Source organism: Camelina sativa, chromosome 12 (assembly GCF_000633955.1).
Source record: "Camelina sativa cultivar DH55 chromosome 12, Cs, whole genome shotgun sequence".
Classification (NCBI taxonomy): domain Eukaryota; kingdom Viridiplantae; phylum Streptophyta; class Magnoliopsida; order Brassicales; family Brassicaceae; genus Camelina; species Camelina sativa.
In genome coordinates, this window is record NC_025696.1 from 4,929,916 (window position 1) to 4,950,398 (window position 20,483).

General features: G+C 33.8%; 3 protein-coding genes and 2 pseudogenes across 5 annotated transcripts in view; 3 read left to right on the plus strand and 2 right to left on the minus strand.

The window, feature by feature from the left end:
- On the plus strand, nt 862-1,254 carry LOC104730212 (annotated as a pseudogene).
- LOC104730211 lies at nt 1,494-2,382 on the minus strand. Its single transcript, XM_010449347.2, has 2 exons — nt 2,001-2,382; nt 1,494-1,756 (listed from the first exon to the last, which is right to left on the minus strand). The coding sequence occupies exons 1-2, from the start codon at nt 2,311-2,313 to the stop codon at nt 1,740-1,742; spliced, it is 330 nt and encodes a 109-aa protein (XP_010447649.1). The 5' UTR covers nt 2,314-2,382; the 3' UTR covers nt 1,494-1,739.
- Nucleotides 2,851-6,869, plus strand: LOC104730213 (crossover junction endonuclease MUS81-like). Of its 2 annotated transcripts, XM_010449350.2 has the most exons (15): nt 2,851-3,206; nt 3,586-3,680; nt 3,777-3,855; nt 3,947-4,033; nt 4,114-4,236; nt 4,342-4,570; nt 4,698-4,893; nt 4,996-5,111; nt 5,226-5,356; nt 5,472-5,529; nt 5,602-5,760; nt 5,854-5,933; nt 6,032-6,272; nt 6,357-6,443; nt 6,539-6,869. In XM_010449350.2, exons 1-15 carry the CDS (start codon nt 3,010-3,012, stop codon nt 6,641-6,643), a joined length of 1,983 nt encoding a protein of 660 aa, XP_010447652.1. In that variant the 5' UTR covers nt 2,851-3,009; the 3' UTR covers nt 6,644-6,869. The 2 variants fall into 2 exon arrangements, with proteins under 2 accessions (XP_010447652.1, XP_010447651.1); XM_010449349.2 differs by having other exon boundaries at nt 6,032-6,443.
- On the plus strand, nt 10,090-10,626 carry LOC104733198 (annotated as a pseudogene).
- Nucleotides 18,322-20,483, minus strand: part of LOC104730214 (histone-lysine N-methyltransferase ASHR3-like) — a 3,004-nt gene continuing 842 nt past the window's right edge. Inside the window, exons 2-10 of one of the 2 annotated variants that reach the window (XM_010449352.2) lie at nt 20,027-20,191; nt 19,883-19,909; nt 19,676-19,787; nt 19,467-19,560; nt 19,281-19,374; nt 19,122-19,200; nt 18,862-19,033; nt 18,694-18,774; nt 18,322-18,589 (exon numbers count right to left, since the gene is read on the minus strand). In XM_010449352.2, the coding sequence (XP_010447654.1) occupies nt 18,439-18,589; nt 18,694-18,774; nt 18,862-19,033; nt 19,122-19,200; nt 19,281-19,374; nt 19,467-19,560; nt 19,676-19,787; nt 19,883-19,909; nt 20,027-20,191 (975 nt within the window). In that variant the 3' untranslated portion in view covers nt 18,322-18,438. Of the gene's footprint in view, nt 18,590-18,693; nt 18,775-18,861; nt 19,034-19,121; nt 19,201-19,280; nt 19,375-19,466; nt 19,561-19,675; nt 19,788-19,882; nt 19,913-20,026; nt 20,192-20,483 lie in introns of both variants that reach the window. The other variant, XM_010449351.2, reaches the window with a different exon arrangement.

Consider the following 20,483-nt stretch of genomic DNA (forward strand, 5'->3'; position numbering starts at 1 on the left):
ACGAGATTGACACCAACTCGGCATACTATGCTTACTTGCATACCAAGCGTCTAAACATCTACGGCGAGGATTGGCTATGGAGGATTGATTTCCTTGTCATTCTTTTTTGTTTCTCTCTATTGTTGACCAATTTATCTTTTAGAGCTTTCTTTTGTATCACAAGCATATATTCTGCTAGGGTTTCAAAATCTTAATGAAACTCAGATCTGATTGTAATTAAGGACTTCATTATATATTCTTCTGGATTATTCAAATCATTGTTGCTTTAAATTTTTTTTCTTTTCAATTTCCATTCTTCGAACTATCAACATATCCAAGAGTTGTGATTCTTGTGTAAAACTTTTATTTTGTGTATTAAATCATTAACCGTAAGTGAAAAATAATAGGTAAAATTTTTTCCTATAATCAAAGAAGATCTTTTCTCTTCTCTATATACTGGAAAGTCGTAGCATCAATATATTGAATCTTGACGACACCATATATACTTTTCGTCTTTCGACGCGTAACATGGAATATTANGAGATGTGTTGTACGTAACGTAGTTCAAGATAGACTATAAGTCATCTGTACATAAGGGTAAAACAATTTAAATGCTTTCTGCTGCAAAACATTGATCAAACAGTTAATTTAAACATGTTTTGATTTAGCAATTTTACAGGTTTTCCATCAGGATTTAGGAGACAAAGAAAAAGGAAATAAATTAAAGTCTGTCTCTCCTAATTACTAAAGGAAATAAAGGTCGGTTTCTATACGTCCAACCTCTCTATATATATAAAACACACACAACATATATTTCAAATCATAAAACTATTCTCTCGAGATCTTTTTCTACATCATAGCCCTTATCTACAACAAAAATTAATGTAAACTAGATTGGGAGTAAGCAACGTTTTTTTCATTGTCTTCGTCGTCTTGCTTTTTGTGGGTGCTTCAGAGGCTCTCCGTCCTTGGAAAGTCCCGGTCATCATTCGTGATGGAGTCCAAATAAATTATTATCAAACTGAGGAATATGACCCAATCATGGAGAAGGCCGACTCGGCATCTTTTGGTGACCAAATCAACGAGATTGACACCAACTCGGCATACTATGCTTACTTGCATACCAAGCGTCTAAACATCTACGGCGAGGATTGGCTATGGAGGATTGATTTCCTTGTCATTCTTTTTTGTTTCTCTCTATTGTTGACCAATTTATCTTTTAGAGCTTTCTTTTGTATCACAAGCATATATTCTGCTAGGGTTTCAAAATCTTAATGAAACTCAGATCTGATTGTAATTAAGGACTTCATTATATATTCTTCTGGATTATTCAAATCATTGTTGCTTTAAATTTTTTTTCTTTTCAATTTCCATTCTTCGAACTATCAACATATCCAAGAGTTGTGATTCTTGTGTAAAACTTTTATTTTGTGTATTAAATCATTAACCGTAAGTGAAAAATAATAGGTAAAATTTTTTCCTATAATCAAAGAAGATCTTTTCTCTTCTCTATATACTGGAAAGTCGTAGCATCAATATATTGAATCTTGACGACACCATATATACTTTTCGTCTTTCGACGCGTAACATGGAATATTAGAGATTACATAAAGAGTAGATTTTAATGATAGTGGATTTTAGTGAGATTACAAGAGTATAATAGTGGGGAAATACGAAATAGTACAGCAGCTACAGCTCCATGCACAAACAATTTATTCTAGAAACCCTTTTAATTAGCTCCCAAGTTCTGGTCCCAAATCTCATGGCACAACGTAACCTGCCACATGAGATCAATTCTATATATTAATAGAGATCATATGATGTTTTAAAACGCAAATTTTGTGCTTACATGCATACAAAAAAATATAAACGCATACAATTTTTTTTTTTTAATCTTTACCGATATTTCTAAGTTTTTGTACTACATTTTTGCAACATATATAGCTCTCTAGCGACACCTTCAGTTTTTTTACAAGATAAAAATCGTATTATTAAAAATGGAACTTCTCTATCAGACTTACTTCCACACTTGGTACCATGAGCTAGAGGCTTCCCACAAAAGGCAGAGACATGAACAACCTTATCCATGTCTATCATTTTTAGCACTGAAGCTGTGATACGGCCACACGCGCAAGAGATGTCTGATCTCTTAACGACTCTGCAGCACGCTGCGGAGGGGTTTACCATTGCGCCGGGACGCTGCACGTAGACGGCGCATTCTTTCATCAGACCTTCGATGTCACCTTGGCACGTGCCATGCCCTGGAACTAGTAGTGTTCCTGAAATTACAAGGATCATTGTGAGACAAATCAAAACACGAGAACCTATGGCCATTTTTGTTTGAATCTAGTGAGTGTAGCTTTGAGTTTTTGGTTAAAGAGAAGTTGTTCAGGGTCATATATATAGTGGCTTAGAGGGTTTAACGCGTTGTGCTGCATGTGAGGTTATCTTTTTTGTGTGCTGAGAGTACTGTAGACTTAAGTGGTTGCTCTTTTCCAATTGGTTTCATGTGACAAGAGACTTGCAATTTTCTGTGAGATTCTGATGAGTGTCCTCGTAATTAACTACAACTAACGTTACATGGCAGCCAATGCATGACACTTATATCTGAGATACATAAAGTAGTAAATGACAAAATAGTATTTATTTATTTATTTTTATTTTTTTTCACCGAAGTCAATTTGTGACAAAAATAAAAAGAAAGAACCAAAGAGACAAATTTGTGACAAATGACAACTATCAAAACGTAAATTTTTAATTGAACCAAGTGATTCATGTTTCAAATTAAAAGCCTCTGAATCAGACGGAGGCTCTTACTCTTGACTCGTGACGTCATGATAGTCACTGAACAGGCGTAGTTTAGCCAAAATCCCCAAATTTTGAAAATTCCCAACGAAACGCCTAAAAGATTTTGGTTTGTCGAACCAAAAGATCAAACCTTTGCGTGAAATTTTCCCTCTTTTTCCGGCGACGAATACAGCCAGTCATCAAGGAATTAGAGAGATTCAGACTCTTTAGAGTGGTGTAGTGATGGATGACGAGAGACGGGCCGTACGGTGTCCTGAGAATCAAGGTTTAGCGGCTTATGTGTTGCAAAAGAAGCAAGAACACGCTGATAAGCCCAAAGGCTTGTCTGAGAATCTGGAGAGGACGTTTGTTAAGGCGTATAGAAATGTCTGCGACGCCAAGGATCCCATTAACACACTCAAAGACTTGTCGCAGATCAAGTATGTTTCTTGCTTTCTCTTCTCTTCACTTCTCTCCTATCGAATTTGGGTAAATGGGTCATTCGTTTTCTTGTTTGAAATGCCTTTTGTGTTCAATTTCTTATGGAAAGATGTGACCCCTTTGTGTTTTCTAGTTCGAGATTCTCGGATTTTTGGATCCTTAGGCTTTAGCTAAGGGTTCGTGTTTGTTTTGTCTGAAAATTGTAGTCATGTAGATAGATAGAATCATTTGTTTCTTTGTTTCAAGGGAAAGTGTTTGTTTATTAAGCCGTTGCAAGGCAAAGCAAATCTGATAGTGAGTGGTTTTTAGTTGTTGGGTGGCTTTGCTTCTATCTAACCAAGTATCTGTTTTGTGATTTTTGCTGGGTTTGATGCATAGGGGCTTTGGCAAGTGGATGGTTAAGCTCATGAAAGGATATTTTGATGCTGGTGCTGAAGGTTCTGAGCAAGAAGATTTACCTGATAATCATGCTGGTAATGGAGTTGGGCTGTTCGCTGTATATATATTATGTGGTTCACATGTGTTATCAATGTGATGTCTTTACGTATGGTGATTTTTGATCTGTCCAGGGAAAAAGGCCAATGGAAAGAAACGGTACATTCCGCAAAGAAACTCTGTGGCGTATGCATTACTAATAACCTTGCACAGGTTGGTTACATGGTTGTAATACTCACAAAATACTCTTTTCGTTCCTCTCTGTAAACCCTTTTTCAGGACAGTTATGTTTTTCTTTTACCAGAAGGACAACAAATGGGAAAGAATTCATGCGTAAACAAGAGCTTATTGATGCTGCTGATGCGAGTGGGCTCTCACATGCTCCTGTTGGGTATGAATCAATGTTCCCAATCTCTAATCTGTTGGTTTTGTACCTAACTTCTGCTCTTATTCTTCCATTCTTGTCACTAGGCCAGAGAAAGGCAAAGGGAAAGCAGGAATTGGAAACTCTAAGAGGGAGTGGTATAGTGGATGGAGCTGTATGACCACACTTATACAGAAGGGATTAGTGGTCAAATCTAGCAACCCAGCCAAGTAAAAAACTCATATCTGAAACTCTTCCCTATAATTTAGGTGCTCTTGACTTGTATTTTTGTAGAGAAGTAGACCTTATCTTGAGACTATTGTTTCTTTTCTTAGGTACATGCTGACAGTTGAAGGTCGGGAAGTTGCAAAGGAATGTATAGTGCGATCTGGATTACCTAATTCAGTTGACATCTTATCTGATGATGAAATGGATCCTGCACCGCAAGCAAAGAAAACACCGAATCAAAATCCCACCTGTTCTTTTACGTTGACAGAAGAACAGCTATATGCTGATCCCAGATCTAGGGCACAAGCAGCCATTCCAAACGATATTCTTGAAAAGGTCATCATCATCATAATGTTATTTCGACCTTTAAATTCTTCTTATATAGTGTTGATTGGTTGTGAGGTGACATGTTTTGCTTCATTTTCTTAGTTTCATGTTTAAATTTTTTGGTTTTTGTCAACAGTTTACACCGTTTGGTTATTCTAAGGAACAAGTCGTTGCTGCATTCAGAGAGGTTTCAGATGGATCTGGGGACAAGGATCCATCAACTCTCTGGCTCTCTGTAATGTGCCATCTTCGTCAAGCAGAGGTTTATAATTCCTGTCCGGACTCTCGAAATAAAAGAAAAGATTCAGGAGGACCTTCTGGAGCACAAACTCGTACGGTCTTTATCAAGAATATGATAAAATATGCTTAGTGCTTAGTGCTGTGTTTGTGAAAAGTTTATGTTTCATCTTATGAAGTATTACCTACAAATACAGGTCAAGTTGATCTTGAGGGATCTCTTGCTAAGAAGTTTCGCTCTTGCAACGATGGATTCACCTTAAATCCATGTTCATCCAGTTCAAGTCATGCGGTGAAAGCCTGCTCATCTTCTGTATGTAACCATTTGAGTTCAATAATCAGTAGATTGTTATATTTTTTTAATGATCAGCAGCAACTGGATTGCTAATCAGCTTTAACTGTTCCTTATTGTGTCCTGGTTACAAAGTTGGTATCAGATAGAACCAAAGGGATAACAAATTTTCCACGCCTCCCTCCTCTTAGATGTGAAGAAACGTTTGAGGAGGCATATGATGTGATCTTGATACTGGATGATCGAGAAAAGTTCGCCACTAAGGGGTTTGTGGAACATTTAATCTTGCTCTACTCTTATCTTTTAGTTGTGGTTTGGTTTCTTATGGTTTGGTTATGAGAGTGTGACAATAGTCTATATACGTTTCTTATGGTTTCACAGATCACGGTCCAGGAATATAGTTGATAACATATGCTCTGAATTCAATATCAAGATTGAGGTTTGCATTTGATTCTTTGAATAGATGTCAACAGGTTCGAAATTACACAAATTAACAGGACAAGTGGTGTAGGTTAGACGATTACCAGTCGGGGATTGTATCTGGATTGCTCGGCATAAGTACCTTGAGGATGAGTATGTTCTGGATTTTATTGCCGAGAGGAAGAATGTTGATGATATGCGCTCATCAATTAGAGATAATCGCTACAGGGACCAAAAACTCAGACTTCAGGTGTGTGTATTCTCAACTCCTTAGTTTCTGACTTGCTCCATCATTCATTGATGGTTGTCTCTCATTTTCTTCTTTAACTGCAAATTTAAATAGAGATCAGGATTCAAGAAGCTGATATACATTCTTGAAGGAGATCCAAACCATTCTGATGCAGCAGAAAGCATTAAAACGGCGTAAGAAATTTATTTGATGTTTCAGAAAATATAAATTGGTTGTGCATTTTTGTTTGAGATCTGGAACCATACTTATCTTCATCTATGTATGCTTCTAGTTGTTTCACGACAGAGATTCTGGAGGGATTTGATGTTGTGAGGACACAAGGGCTGGGTGAGACGCTAAGAAAATACGGTTACCTCACTAAATCAATATATCAGTACTACAAGTTACGGGTGAATGATAATGACAAGAGCAAAGTGGCGGCCTCGTGTCCTTCTTTTGATAGTTTTGTCAAAAGGTGTCAAGACCTTGATAAAATGACAATCAGCGACGTATTTGCCATTCAGCTTATGCAGGTACTGAGTCTGGCTATGCATTTTTCGGTTCTTATATGTGAATGGTTCTGCGAATCCATTTCGATTGATAAGTATTTGGTGCAGATCCCGCAGGTAACTGAGGAAATTGCCATGGCTGTTCTTGATATGTACCCAACACTTATATCTCTTGCTTCTGCCTATTCTCATCTAGTAAGACCTTTTTGCCGTTGCTTGAGATCTCGAAATCTTGTACTTCTTTAAGAAACTGATGACTTGAACTAAACAATCTTTGCATTGTTTTGAAGGAAGGGGATGTCTTTGAGCAAGAAGAGATGTTGAGAAATCGAAGCTACAATGTAATATGTGCATCAGCTAGTAAGAATATATTCAAGTTAGTTTGGGGTGAATGACTTCGCTTCTCTAGTGTTTGTCCCTTTGACTTTGTCTAGAGAGAGAGATCTGAAACTTATCTTGTAGTGCCTATATATATATAAGCGATGTGTCTTTTAGATTTTGGACAGTGGTTTATAGAACCACTTGTGCTTGTAACCAAAACTTAGGCTCACCACAAATTTATAACTGTTAGCTGAAGCCAAGGGATTGACCGGCTATGCTTTAAAGATATACATTCATTAATTGAGTTTCAAAACATAATCATTCTTTATCACCACATCGATAGGATGCTTTATGATTTTAAGATTCTCGGGCACAATCCAAGGTTTAGGGGTGGTAAAAAACCAAACTCCCTGCGTTTGAAACTGAACCAACTTGAACGGTATAGAAGTTTTTTGGAATTACTCGACCAAAATCAAAGCCAACCCTGAATATGATCTTACTCTGCTCATCAGATGATCGGTTCGAGATCATGACCAGTTTTTTTTAGGGATGGCCTAGTCACTGTTTTATTTCATACAAAAGATACAGTTTTTACAGATATACAAATTATCCAACGATGATCTAATATCGTCGCATCCTCAGAGAGCTTCAACGTTACGGATCATCTCCGTATATGGGAAGGGCTCATAAGGCTCCATGAAATTGATATAGGCTTCAATGAGGTGAGGATCAGATCGACAGAGATGTTTTGGCTGTTGAGGCTTCTCGTCTTTGTGAACTGTCTCATGATCAGTTGTGTGATCAGGACTAGTAAGACGAACACGTGCCTGACAAGCCGAAGAACAGAACAGGAGCAAAAGGATAATGATAATGGTTGCTAAAATTTTAATTTGTGTTTGAATCCCCTAAAATCCTAAATTTTTGTTATTTTTAATTTGTGGTTGTGATTATTTCTATTTCTTTATGTTTTGACACCATTACATAAATAATTTAATACATTTTTTTGTTTATTTGACCCTTAAATACTAATTTTATCTTGAGATTTCCTTTTTAATGATATGTTACAATTTTATTCATTTTAAAAAAAAAGAGATTTATTTTCATTTATATTTTTTATCATGGTAACAAAAATATTTCTAGATCATTAAATATAGTGCATGGAGCTGCATGAAAACACTTATACGAAAGAGATTAGTGGTCACCAGTGTAAAAATACCAAAAATTGTTATGGTACCTATTCAATTTTATATATATCTCTGCCAAAAATTTTATATATAAAACTCTTATTTATTATCATGTAAGCCATGGAGTTGTCCCTCCTTCCAGTCTGCAAGCTATACATTGGACCACCTAGGACGGCTCCGAGCATGAAACAATTCCAGGACACTTATTCTCTAATTTGGATTTGATCGAGTCAATCACATCAAAACATTACTCTATTATAAAGCTAAAAAAACAATGACCAAGACTATATTATAATACATAGGTTCTGAATATATATTCGTAGTCAAGATTGATAGAGTCTGAATCTAAGCTAAATTGATTCTTCTAAGATTTAACAACATCAGATCAAAGAATTAACAACATCAGATATAAATTCTAACAACATCAGATCAAAGAACACAAGTCTCCAATTGGCCAACCCAAACATAGAATTTCATTATGGCCAAGATTGAGAGATTACGGATAGATTCTAACAAAATTAGATTAAGTAACAGCATCCAACGAATACTGAAGGCCAAGATTACCTTGATGGTTTTCAGATCCACAATTACACTTGTGAAATAAACCAATCTAGATGCGCATGATGTGCACATGTGACCACATGATTAAGTATATCATATTTGAAAACATAAATTATGGCAATAAAACCATATGTAAGCGTATCATTTTTGTAGTATATTAATGTTTTGTTTTGTTGAAGCTATATATTGCGATAACAAGTAGGAAAAAACAACAACATAATAAATAATAAACAATTCAATCATGTCAAAATGCAAACACGAAAACAAATTCTCACTATCTTTCTACTATTTTGGAAAAAAAATCAATGGCTCATAGCCTCATACTAAACGGATCATTAAAGAGTAAACTAGCCTTCTCAATTTACATATACTTTAAACATAACCTGTCAAGTGAGCCTAACTAACTAACTAAGCCTCTATTACAAGTTCAAGTGGTTCTTAAATAATTTTTTTTTTTGAAACTACTATATAAGAGCAAGCTAGGATACCCTTTATTAAAGTAGCGAGGAAACAAATTTTGGAGAAAAAAAAAAGAGAGGAAGAGGTTCTTAAATAAGGAATCCATGATATACTTGCTAATAAGAAGTTCACACTTGTCATTTTACTACATTGATTTGATTTTTTCCAATAATTGTAAATTTAATTTAAGCAATTGAATTCTATTAAACTATAATTTAATTTATTGATAAGATTCTCCCATGAGTTTTTAATTCATGAAAGTGCTCTAAAGAATAAGGTTCTTGCCCATTAGTACACAACAGGGAAACCATCAAAGCACATTTGTTTACAAATATTTTGCAGCTAATCTTGCAGCAATTAACGGGCTTTAGGTTGGTGCAACACTCTTCTGCGTTTTGCTCCCCAAGACGCAACCAAATGGTTTGGTTCTTTCCTCTTTGTCCCAAGATTACCTTGACAGTTATAAGACCCACAATTACACTTTACTTCAGGCCCAAACTGCACAAATCTGCCATTAAACAAAGAGAATCAATTATATCAGTATCTCAGATTCCTTAATCTAATTATAACCAAAGAAAAGTGAAGAAGAAAGAAATGGTCCAGAAGTTGACCTGTAGTCATAAGTAAGTGGCTCTCCTGCTTCTATTTGACGAGCTGCAAAGACACTTACACGCTCACTTTCAACTTGCCTGTTTAAAATATCCACACATTTTACAAGAATTAAACTTAACTCACTCTCTATTACTCAGCATAATCGACATATTTATATTCTTTACCACTTCTCCAATACACAATTTGGGTTGCAGCTGTGATTCAGAAACCGAGAGGTTTTCCCTTTGAAGGTGGCATCAATCGTGAAGTCTTTATGATTCTCACACATGTAAAACTCATTAATGCCTTTGTTCTTCATATCCCAAAGCCTTTGCTCACATTGAGCATCACTGATCACTGTGGATAGAGTGAGATTAATCACTAGATACATTGTCCCTTTCCACCACAACCTAAGGCTGAATTACAAAATCAAGATAATTTACCTTCACCAATGTATTCGACAATAAAGTATTTTTGTTGATTGGTCTGCTGCCTCTACTCCCCAACCGCAATGTTCAGTCTGTAGAAACAATAACATGACAAGTCAAGATTACAGCATTCACCACTTAAGTCTACAGTACTCTCAGCGCACAAAAAAAAAAGATAATTGCCCTCACATGCAGCACAACAAACCCTTAAACCCCTCTAAGCCACTATATAGAAGACCATAAACAACTTCTCTTTAACCAAAAACTCAAAGCTACACTCACTAGATTCAAACCAAAATGGCGATAGATTCTCGTGTTTTGATTTTGGTCAGACAATGATCCTTGTAATCTCAGGAACACTACTAGTTCCAGGGCATGGAACGTGCCAAGGAGACATAGAAGGTCTGATGAAGGAATGCGCGGTCTACATGCAGCGACCAAGCCCAATGGTAAACCCGTCCGCAGCGTGCTGTCGAGTCGTTAAGAAATCAAACATCCCTTGCGCGTGTGGTCGTATCACAGCTTCAGTGCAGAAAGTGATAGACATGGATAAGGTTGTTCATGTCACTGCCTTTTGTGGGAAGCCTCTAGCTTATGGTACCAAGTGTGGAGGTAAGTTTAATTAAGAAGTTTTATTTTACGGTTTTAATCTTGTAAAAAACTGAAGGTATCGCTAGAGAGCTATATATATGTTGCGAAAAATGTAGTACGAGAACTTAGAAATTAATCATCGGTATAAAGTTCTTTTTATAAAAAAAAAAAATCTACGTAAGTACAAGACCACTCTATAATATATGGAATTGATCTCATGTGACAGGTTACGTTGTTCCGTAGCTGCTGTACTATTTCCTCACTACTACTATCTTTTGTTGGTATGAAATAAAATCTACTCTTGTAATCTCCAACTAATATTACATGTGTGTATCCCAAAAAGGGGTTGTATGGGATACAACTTCTTTTGCTTTCTCAATTAGAAATAAATTAGTAGGAAAAGGAAGGAGAATCTTTGTTCTTTCTAGATACGCACACCGCAAACAAACTCATTAAAAGGATCGTTAAAATTGTACGATTATCGTTTTGGGGTTTGCTTGAGAATCAAGCATCACATGAAATCAATACAAGTATTCGATTTACAAACGGAACCTCTCTAAATATAACTTAAACATAATAAATTTATGTCTGGATTTTAAAGAAAAGCTCTGATCTCTCTATCACACATGATCCAGAATATGCTCGATCCAAAATCTAACACTCTATATTTAGTACATGATAGATACTTTGGACAATGCCACAATGGAAATCCAGACATAAAATCTACGCATGGCTGAAAGCCTAAAAGTATAGTGTCACATAATCTAAGAAAAAAAGACAAAGATAACTTATTAGATCAAATGTTGAATCGAAGATGTCTAAAAATAAGAAGACTAGTAGGTCAATTTTTGGTTACTAGTTTTTTTTGTCCCTTTCTAAAACTAATACTAATATTTAATGTATTTGGAAAATTGAATTATTTCCCCATTTTAAATTGTTGGACTATCAAAAGTGTGTAAATAAATAATAGGAAGCTCTTGCAAAGCATTATTGAAAATTTTATTTTTAAATTAACATGATAATCTAATATAAGATTATCTAATTGTTTTTTCTTATTGTTATATAATACTTTAATCAATAATATGATGAAAGCAAGTAAGAACATTACTCAAATTTTGATATTTTAAATACTATGTTAGCATAGCTATGAGTTATTTTTGCAAAAACATTTTAAAACTTATTGAAATTTCTCTAAAAATTATTAAAATCATTCAAAATTATCCATTGATATCTGAAAAATTTGAACATAAATTATATTCAATAAATTAGAAAATGTACCAAATATGTTGCTCAAGCATGGTATTGAGAAAATGATAGCTCTAGAATTGGTAGATATATTCATATATATATATATATATATATATACATCAAAGTAATGTGGATGTGACACTTGAAATATTTAAAGCTTTAGAAACCTTGTATATTGTATTATGAATTATAATTTGATTAAAAGTTTAAAACCTTGTATCTTTTTTTATATCTAGATCGTTCTTTGTTTTATATTTGAGTATTAAACTCATGGAAAATTTAGAATTATATATCCGAAATATTGAAAGGGAGAAAACAAAAATTGTTTACTTTTGAGTTAAGAAGAATATGAATTTATTATTGGAGTTTGGGTTTGGTTTAAAATCATCATATGGAATTCTTAGAACATAGGTAAATTATGATTTTTTGTGGTAAGCTTGATTGATCCTGAACTAAATTTTGTGATTAATTTTTTGTTCTCGGTCTCTTTTTTTGTTTTTAAAACTTTAATATTGATGTTATGCGAACATCATTGCTGAACGATTTATTTGTTATACAGCTCTCGCTTCCTCGTTTTTTGAGTTTTTCTTCACACTGTAATCGCGATATTTCTAATTATTTTTAATTTGTATATTAAGCTAGGTTAATCGAAAATGTCATATATCTTATCTAATTGTGTTTTCCGTCTAATATACAAGTATTTTGAATATTGAATTTTTCACTCCTTCGGATTTCCCTTAATGTAGCTTTGTTATACTAAACAAGAAAACAAAAAACAAAATTGCGTTTAAAGATTTTATTGTTTTAGTATATATTTGAACGGCATAATTGATTCCATTATGCATATATATAAGTTGGAGAAGTTAAAAATTGGGAGATTCTCAGATATTCCGGCTTTTATATATACTAGTATTATACCGAAAAATTATTATATATTTATATGCCATATGTAATCTAAAATATATGAAAATTTAGTTTGTAAATAAATTAGTATGTGGGGAAAACTATATTGTTTCGTGAAAATGTGGATTTGGTTCTGTCACTTGATATAGTGAGACAATTGTTGTTGTACATTTTTTTTTTTAACGAAAAGAATTAATAGTCTTCCAAATATTAAGAAATAACTTCCAACTTCAATGCTTTATAGAATATACTATAGAGAATTTATAAAAAGACAAAATTACTGATTGTCAAAAAAAAAAAATACAAACTTACATTTAATATTCAAAGACTCAATACCAACTTAAAATTAGATTAAAACTCAAGGTCATAGCCACAAAATTTTTACCGGAGTGAAGTGACTCAATACAAAGATGATATCATTTGCGTCTTGATATTCTACTTCATCATCTTCAGCCTCTTAACACTTTGCCACTAGAGCTGCTCTTGCTCAAGTCTTCTACTTTGTTTGCGTCTCCTCTTTTATTCATCAAGTTTGCATTTTTTTTAGTGGTGTGGTCTATAAAACAAAAGTATATTAGACAAACGTATAAGATATAAATTTTTTTTGAAAGAAAAAATATTAATATAATCATCTTAAAGCAATAAAACATATGTAACATACCAGTCCAGAGGCTATATATATGCCTTATATGATGAACTCATCGGAGATTGTCGGCGTCAACAATGAAATATTTGAAATTTATATTGGATATAAGGCATTATATATAAGATTTTCTTTTACGAAGCGTGTCTTACTCCTAAATGAGTTTATCCTCAACTTTTTAGAATTAAACTAACATCTACAACATAAAGATGATCAATGAGATACGTATATATATTGCTTTGACGTCGATCGTAACTGTCAATCGTTTGACTAGAAGAGATCGTGGATTATATATGGAGGAAAATATACCTCTACTTTATTTTTGATTTTCTTTTCATAGAATGGTAAATGTGATCGTGGGAAGTTTAACAATTATGCTTTACGTAAACTTTCATTTTCATCTTCGATCGACCAATGGTTTCACATAATTATTTATTTTTATTTTTTTGTCAAAACATGATTGATCAAGTGAACTTGTGCTTTTTCTAACCCATTCAAATACTTAGATATTAAAATTATTCACAAAATTGTTGTTTTTTTTAGAGTTAATGCATGCATGTTAGATATAAGTTTAACCGCTCTACTTCAAACATTTTTTCCATAAATGATGTCTTCAAAATAATACTATGAACTAACTCAACTAAGTTCTTTTACGTAAGAACGTTTTCGGGAAGTTTAAAGTGAATATATGAACTATTTTGAAAGTTTTTTGTTTTCTTTTCTTTTTTCTTTTCTGAAACTAACTTTCCCGTGAAAGAAGATTTTTTTTTCTTTTCTTTTTCAAGTCTAATAACTAGGTGACAACTGACGCCCCCATAACAATCGATTACAAAATATTGAGTCTCTACAATTGGACGTATTATATACCTAGTGACCTAGCCATAACTATATAGCTAGACCAAGAGTCTATTAAATAACATAAATCAACCAAAATACTACACGCGCTAGCTAGACACATACCATATAGAACTTATTATCGATTACCAAAAAATAAATGTTTTTCTTCTCTCAATCCATCATCAATCTTAGACGACACTGTTTATTAGTAATGGACCTAACTCACTCCCAAAAGCTAGCTCAAGAGAGGAGGGTTGCCAAACACTATATATATTGCCCAAGGATTTGTTATTCTTCCGATGTGGGATATAATCTAACACATCCCCCTCACGCTCAGGACTGGACATCTGTAACGTGAAGTTTGTGGGACTAGACATCCACGGGTGGTAGTCCACAATCGAGAAGTTTGAACCTAGGCTCTGATACCATATTAGTAATGGGTCTAACTCACTCCCAAAAGCTAGCTCAAGAGAGGAGGGTTGCCAAACACTATATATATTGCCCAACGATTTGTTATTCTTCCGATGTGGGATATAATCTAACACTGTTTGCTTTTGTTTTTTCCCTACTTCCATGACACTCCGGCATGCATCATGCATGCCTTTCATACTCGGTGCTAGGATGAAACACGATTACACGAACGAACTCAAATTACATGGTAAAAGGTTATACGAACTCAATATTCACACTATTGTAACCTTCTTTTTTATTTCTTTTTTTTTGCCAAGGTTATTCTAAGTTTAGGTAATTAATGCTTGTGTAATACCACAAACTTCATTTATAATGATATTTACAAGCTTAGCAAAATATATTCTAGTTTGGGGTGAATGACTTCTCTACTCTAGTGTTTGTCACGTTGACCTGTGTCTAGAGAGAGAGATCTGCAACTTATCAAGTGCCTATATAGTACGACACGTTGTTTTTTAGATTTTGGACAGTGATGTATAGAACCACATGTGCTTGTAACCAAAACTTAGGCTCTCACCACGATTGTATAACTGCTTGCTGAAGCCAAGGGATTGACCGGGGCTATACTTTAAAGATATACATACATAATACATTAATTGAGTTCCATAATCATTCTCGGACACCACATCGGTAGGATGCTTTATGATTCTCGGGGAAAGTACGAGGTTTAAGGATGGTATAAACCAAACTGTGTGCGTTTGAAACCAACTTATAGGGTGTAGATGTTTTTTGGAATTACTCGGACCAGAATCGGGAGCCAAAGCTGATCATTGAATCTTAATTACTCTGCTCATTTATTTGTTTTAAGGTTTCTAATGGTGTGGTTATGAAACTGGTTTCGCCCTCCCTTGGGCTCATCAGATGATCGGTTCGAGATCATGACCAGTTTTCTTTTTAGGGATGGCCTAGTCCCTGTTTTATTTTATACAGATGAATACAGGTTTGTTACAAATATACAGATTATCCAAGGATGGTCTAGTATTGTCACATCCTCCTCCTGAGAGAAGCTTGGACGTTATGGATCATCTCCGGATATGGGAAGGGCTCATAAGGCTCCAAGAGATTGACATATGCTTCAATCATGTGAGGATCATATCGAGCTACACGTTTTGGTTGTTGAGGCTTCTCGTCTTTTTTGTGAAAAGTCTCATGATCAGTTGTATGATCATTCTTCATTTCATTCTCACAGTGAAAGAGAAAGAAATTAAAGATTTGAAGAAGATGTAGGTCAATTTTTGGTTACAAGTTTGTTTTTGTCCCTTTCTAAAACTAATACTAATATAAATAATGTATGTGGAAAATTGAATTATTTTCCCATTTTAAATTGTTGGACTATTAAAAGTGTGTAAATAAATAATAGGAAGCTTGCAAAGCATTATTGAAAATTTTATTTGTAAATTAACATGATAATCTTATATAAGATTATCTATTTGTCCTTATATAATACTTTAATCAATAATATGATGAAAGCAAGTAAGAACATTACTCAAATCTTGATATTTAAAATACTATGTTAGCATAGCTATGAGTTATTTTTGCAAAAACATGTTAAAACCTATTGAAATTTATCTAAAATTTTTTAAAATCATTCAAAATTATCCATTGATATCTGAAATATCTGAACATAAATTATATTTAATAAATTAGAAAACGTACCAAATATGTTGCGCAAGCATGGTATTGAGAAAATGATAGCTCTAGAATTGGTAGATATATTCATATATATACATCAAAGTAACGTGGATGTGGCACTTGAAATATTTAAAGCTTTAGAAACCTTGTATCTTGTATTATGAATTATAATTTGATTAAAAGTTTAAAACGTATTCTTTCGTAGCCCATCATACATGTACGTATCTGCTTTTATATCTAGATCGTCCTTTGTTTTATATTTGAGTATTAAACTCATGAAAAATTTAGAATCATATATCTGAAATATTGAGAGGGACAAAAAAATATGTGTTTACTTTTAAGTTAAAGAAGGATATGAATTTATTATTGGATTTTGTGTATGGTTTAAAATCATCATATGCAATTTCTAGAACGTAGGTAAATTAGGATTTTTTTGTGGTAAGCTTGATTGATCCTGAACTAAATTTTGTGATTAATTTTCTGTTCTCGATCTCTTCTTTATTCTTAAAACTTTAATATTGATGATGTTATGCGAACATCATTGCTGAACGATTTGTTTGTTACACAGCTTCATTAATTGAACACTATACTCTTACCATGGGTAATTTTCATTACTTTTTTTGATTTTTTTTTCACTTTTTATCGAAAATGAGAGGACATGAATTCTTTACAAACTTGAAATCAACTAACTAAATCAAATTAAATGAGCTGACGAAAGGAAAGATAGTGGAGAGGACATCCACAACTTCCTTCACCACAGACCAATATTCAGTTATTTTATTACTAAATTTTTTGAAATAATGGTTTTGACACAAATTAAAGAATATTCAAATGTGATTGGTTATTTTTTCTTGCCATACCACTAAAATATGGCTCTTGTGGTTTGTTTGAGAATCTCAGATTACCAAACGGACCATTAAGGACTAAAGAGTATAGTAGTCTTCTCAATTTACATACAGTATATTTTAAACATAACCTGTCAACAGTGAGCCTAACTAAGCCTCAATTACAAGTTCTAGTGGTTCTTTATTAATAACTAGATGAATACCCGCGCTATGCGCGGGCTTATAGCTTACCGCTTTTTAAACAATTTTGTTACTAATTTGATTTTTTATGTAGAGTTTATCTATTTTTTAATTGTGGAAATCTTGAAAAATATAATTTGATTTTGATATTTTTTTTATACTTCAAATAGCTTTTTTCATTTTGCAATTGAATTATTAGATACATGCATAGACAACTTTATTTTGAAAGCTTAACCATTTTACAATTCTTGTCTAAAACTTCTAAAAAAAATATTCCAAATGAAAGCTTGATCTAAAAATGCATATTTTGTAACAAAGAGTTTTTTAGCTTCTCAGTTATATACTATGAACTACTAACATTTTAATTTATCAAGATTGATTAAGATAGACATCTTCCTTTCATGTTAGCTCTTCAATTTCTTGAATATAACTCTAGAATTTTTTATTTATTTATAAGAATTTCATTTAATTTTATTTTTGACAACTTCTAAATATTAGAATATGAAAACTCCTTCCTCTTTGTCTCTGTATTCTGCTAAACCAACATTCTACAATTTTATTCAATTATCTTCCATTTGATAGTGAACAAAACTTCAATCTTCTTCAAAAAAAAAAATTTTAGGGACAAACTTTCATGAATTTCTCTACAATATTAACAAATATCTCTATCACTGCTGCAACTCTTCAAACTATTGACAAAATTATGACTCCTAAACTATATATCCATAGATTCATGGTTTACGCTGAGAGGAAGAAGCGGCTCTTGATTCAATCCCGATATTTTTTTTGTCTTTTGGTGATGTATCTACTTTTTTGGGAAATGTTATAAGCCTCTCTAATTTTTTTATGTAAATATTAAAACTGTTTTTGTAATATAAAAAAGAACAAAATACATGAATAGGTCTTTTTGCTTTTAATGAGGATAGACAAGTGGCACTCTCTCCACTGCTGATGTGTCACTCAGATGGAGAGAGTTGGCCATCTTTCATAATATAGATTCCTAATATGNATTTTGAAACTACTATATAACAGCAAATGGGGTGAGACTGTGAGAGGATCTAACAAGAACACCATTTCACACTTGTCATTTTACTACATTAGTTTGATTTTTTTCCAATAATCAAAAATTTAATTAAACAATTAAATTCTATAAGATTATTATTTATTGATATGATTCTCCCAGAAGTTTCTAACTCATGGAGGTCCTCAAAAGAATAAGGTTCTTGCTCATTAGTACACAACAGAAAAACCATCAAAGCACATTTGTTTACATATATTTTGCAGCTAATCTTGAAGCAATTAACGGGCTTTAGGTCGGTGCAACTTTCTTCTGCGTTTTGCTCCCCAAGACGCAACCAAACGGTTTGGTTCTTTCCTCTTTGTCCCAAGATTACCTTGACAGTTATAAGACCCACAATTACACTTTACTTCAGGCCCAAACTGCACAAATCTGCCATTAAACAAAGAGAACCAAATATATCAGTATCTCAGATTACTTAAGCTAATCAATAACCACAGAGAAGTAGAGAAGAAAGAAACGGTCCAGAAGTTGACCTGTAGTCATATGTAAGTGGCTCTCCTGCTTTTATTTGACGAGCTGCAAAGACACCTATACGGATCTCACCTTCAACTTGCCTGTTTAAAATATCCACACATTTTACAAGAATTAAACTTAACTCACTCTCTATTACTCAGCATAATTGAAATATTTATATTCTTTACCACTTCTCCAGTACACAATTTGGGTCGCAGCTGTGATTCAGAAACCGAGAGGTGTTCCCTTTGAAGGTGGCATCAATCGTGAAGTCTTTATGAATCTCACACATGTAAAACTCATTAATGCCTTTGTTTTTCATATCCCAAAGCCTTTGCTCACATTGAGCATCACTGATCACTGTAGATAAGAGTGAGATTATTCACTAGATACTCTGTCCCTTTCCACCACAACCATAAGGCTCAAATACACAATCAAGATAGTTTACCTTCACCAATGTATTCGATAATAAAGTCTTCTTTATTGATTGGTTCTGCTGCCTCTACTCCCCAACCGCAATGTTCAGTCTGTAAAACAATAACATGACATGTCAAGATATAAACAATGTGTAATGCAAGAGTCATAAAATAGAGACTAAGGCCTTTACCTTCACAATTTTCATCTTTTTCTCTTTGCGGAATGGTCTGTTTCCACAAGTTTCAGGGCATCCGCATCCTTTAGAACAGCTTATACATTGAACCCTACGACAATTTTTCCAAAAGCGGAAACTATTCAAACGACATTTCCTTTCCTGGTTAACAGATAAGATTTGTTCGTTAGTCAACAAGCATACCTGCAAACACAGCTTCTACAGCAAGTAGGGCCACAATTTGTGCACCCAACACCATCGTTAGCATCATCACGCTTCTTTTTCACGAAGTAAATATCTTAAATCAGTCAAGGAATGACACACACTAGTGTAAAGCAAAATGAGAATCATGTGATCATATGGCAGTAACATTGAACCAAAAGAAACTTGTGTGGAAACTATTAAAAGGATACTGCGTCTAATATGCACATAAGGAGGTGGATCATCTTTCACAACAGAATCTTTCCATGTGAAGTCAATCTTAAACTCCTCTTCAACATATGGCAAAGGCAACTGGGAAAAGACCTGTTGAATATCAAAGTAGATAAGCATTACTTGAAAAAGTGTAAGAAAAAAACAAATCTCCAGCTTTCCTAATTATAGGAACGAGAAACACTGACCTCCATCTCACTCTGCGCAACTGCATGCTGCTAAACCAACAAATAACTTATCAGTCATGTGAGTGAGTCTATATGAGAATACAGATTGTAAGAGTCTTCTGATAGGATCTACTAAATGATGAGGGAAACTGTAAAAAAACTGACCTTTGTGTCTTGCCGCCAATCAGTTGGATGCCTCCAACAAACTGCTTTTCCTGGCTGGTCTTTCAGGTGAAGTGTTTCTTCTGGCCATGGAGAATGTTTATCATGAGCGGCCACTGGACACTTGACACACCGCCACAGTGCTCTTCCCTTGCAGAGAAAGCACTCCTGCAAACTCCATACTATCAGATGAAACTGAGAGATACCGCACAATCAAACTAATCCATTTCAATTCCCTACCTAATCACTGTTACATATTCTTATATATTTCTCATGAGTATTTCTACCAGCATAACAGCCAGGGAACTAACAAAAAGGTTGAGATACGTGAACATCTATATGATATTGAATACAAAACAAGCCAACAAAAATGAAAGAATCTTCCTCAAATACAAAACAATGAATGAGGATCTTACATGTTGAGGGCACTTAAATTTGCCTGATTTAGAGACACTGAGGC

What these genes read in the sequence shown, in the direction of transcription:
- LOC104730211 (XM_010449347.2), bottom strand. Translation starts at nt 2,313, where the DNA reads ATGGCCATAGGTTCTCGTGTTTTGATTTGTCTCACAATGATCCTTGTA.
- LOC104730213 (XM_010449349.2), top strand. Translation starts at nt 3,010, where the DNA reads ATGGATGACGAGAGACGGGCCGTACGGTGTCCTGAGAATCAAGGTTTA. An exon ending in TTTACCTGATAATCATGCTG is followed by an intron (nt 3,681 to 3,776) that starts GTAATGGAGTTG and finishes TGATCTGTCCAG; the next exon opens with GGAAAAAGGCCAATGGAAAG. An exon ending in ACCTTCTGGAGCACAAACTC is followed by an intron (nt 4,894 to 4,995) that starts GTACGGTCTTTA and finishes CTACAAATACAG; the next exon opens with GTCAAGTTGATCTTGAGGGA.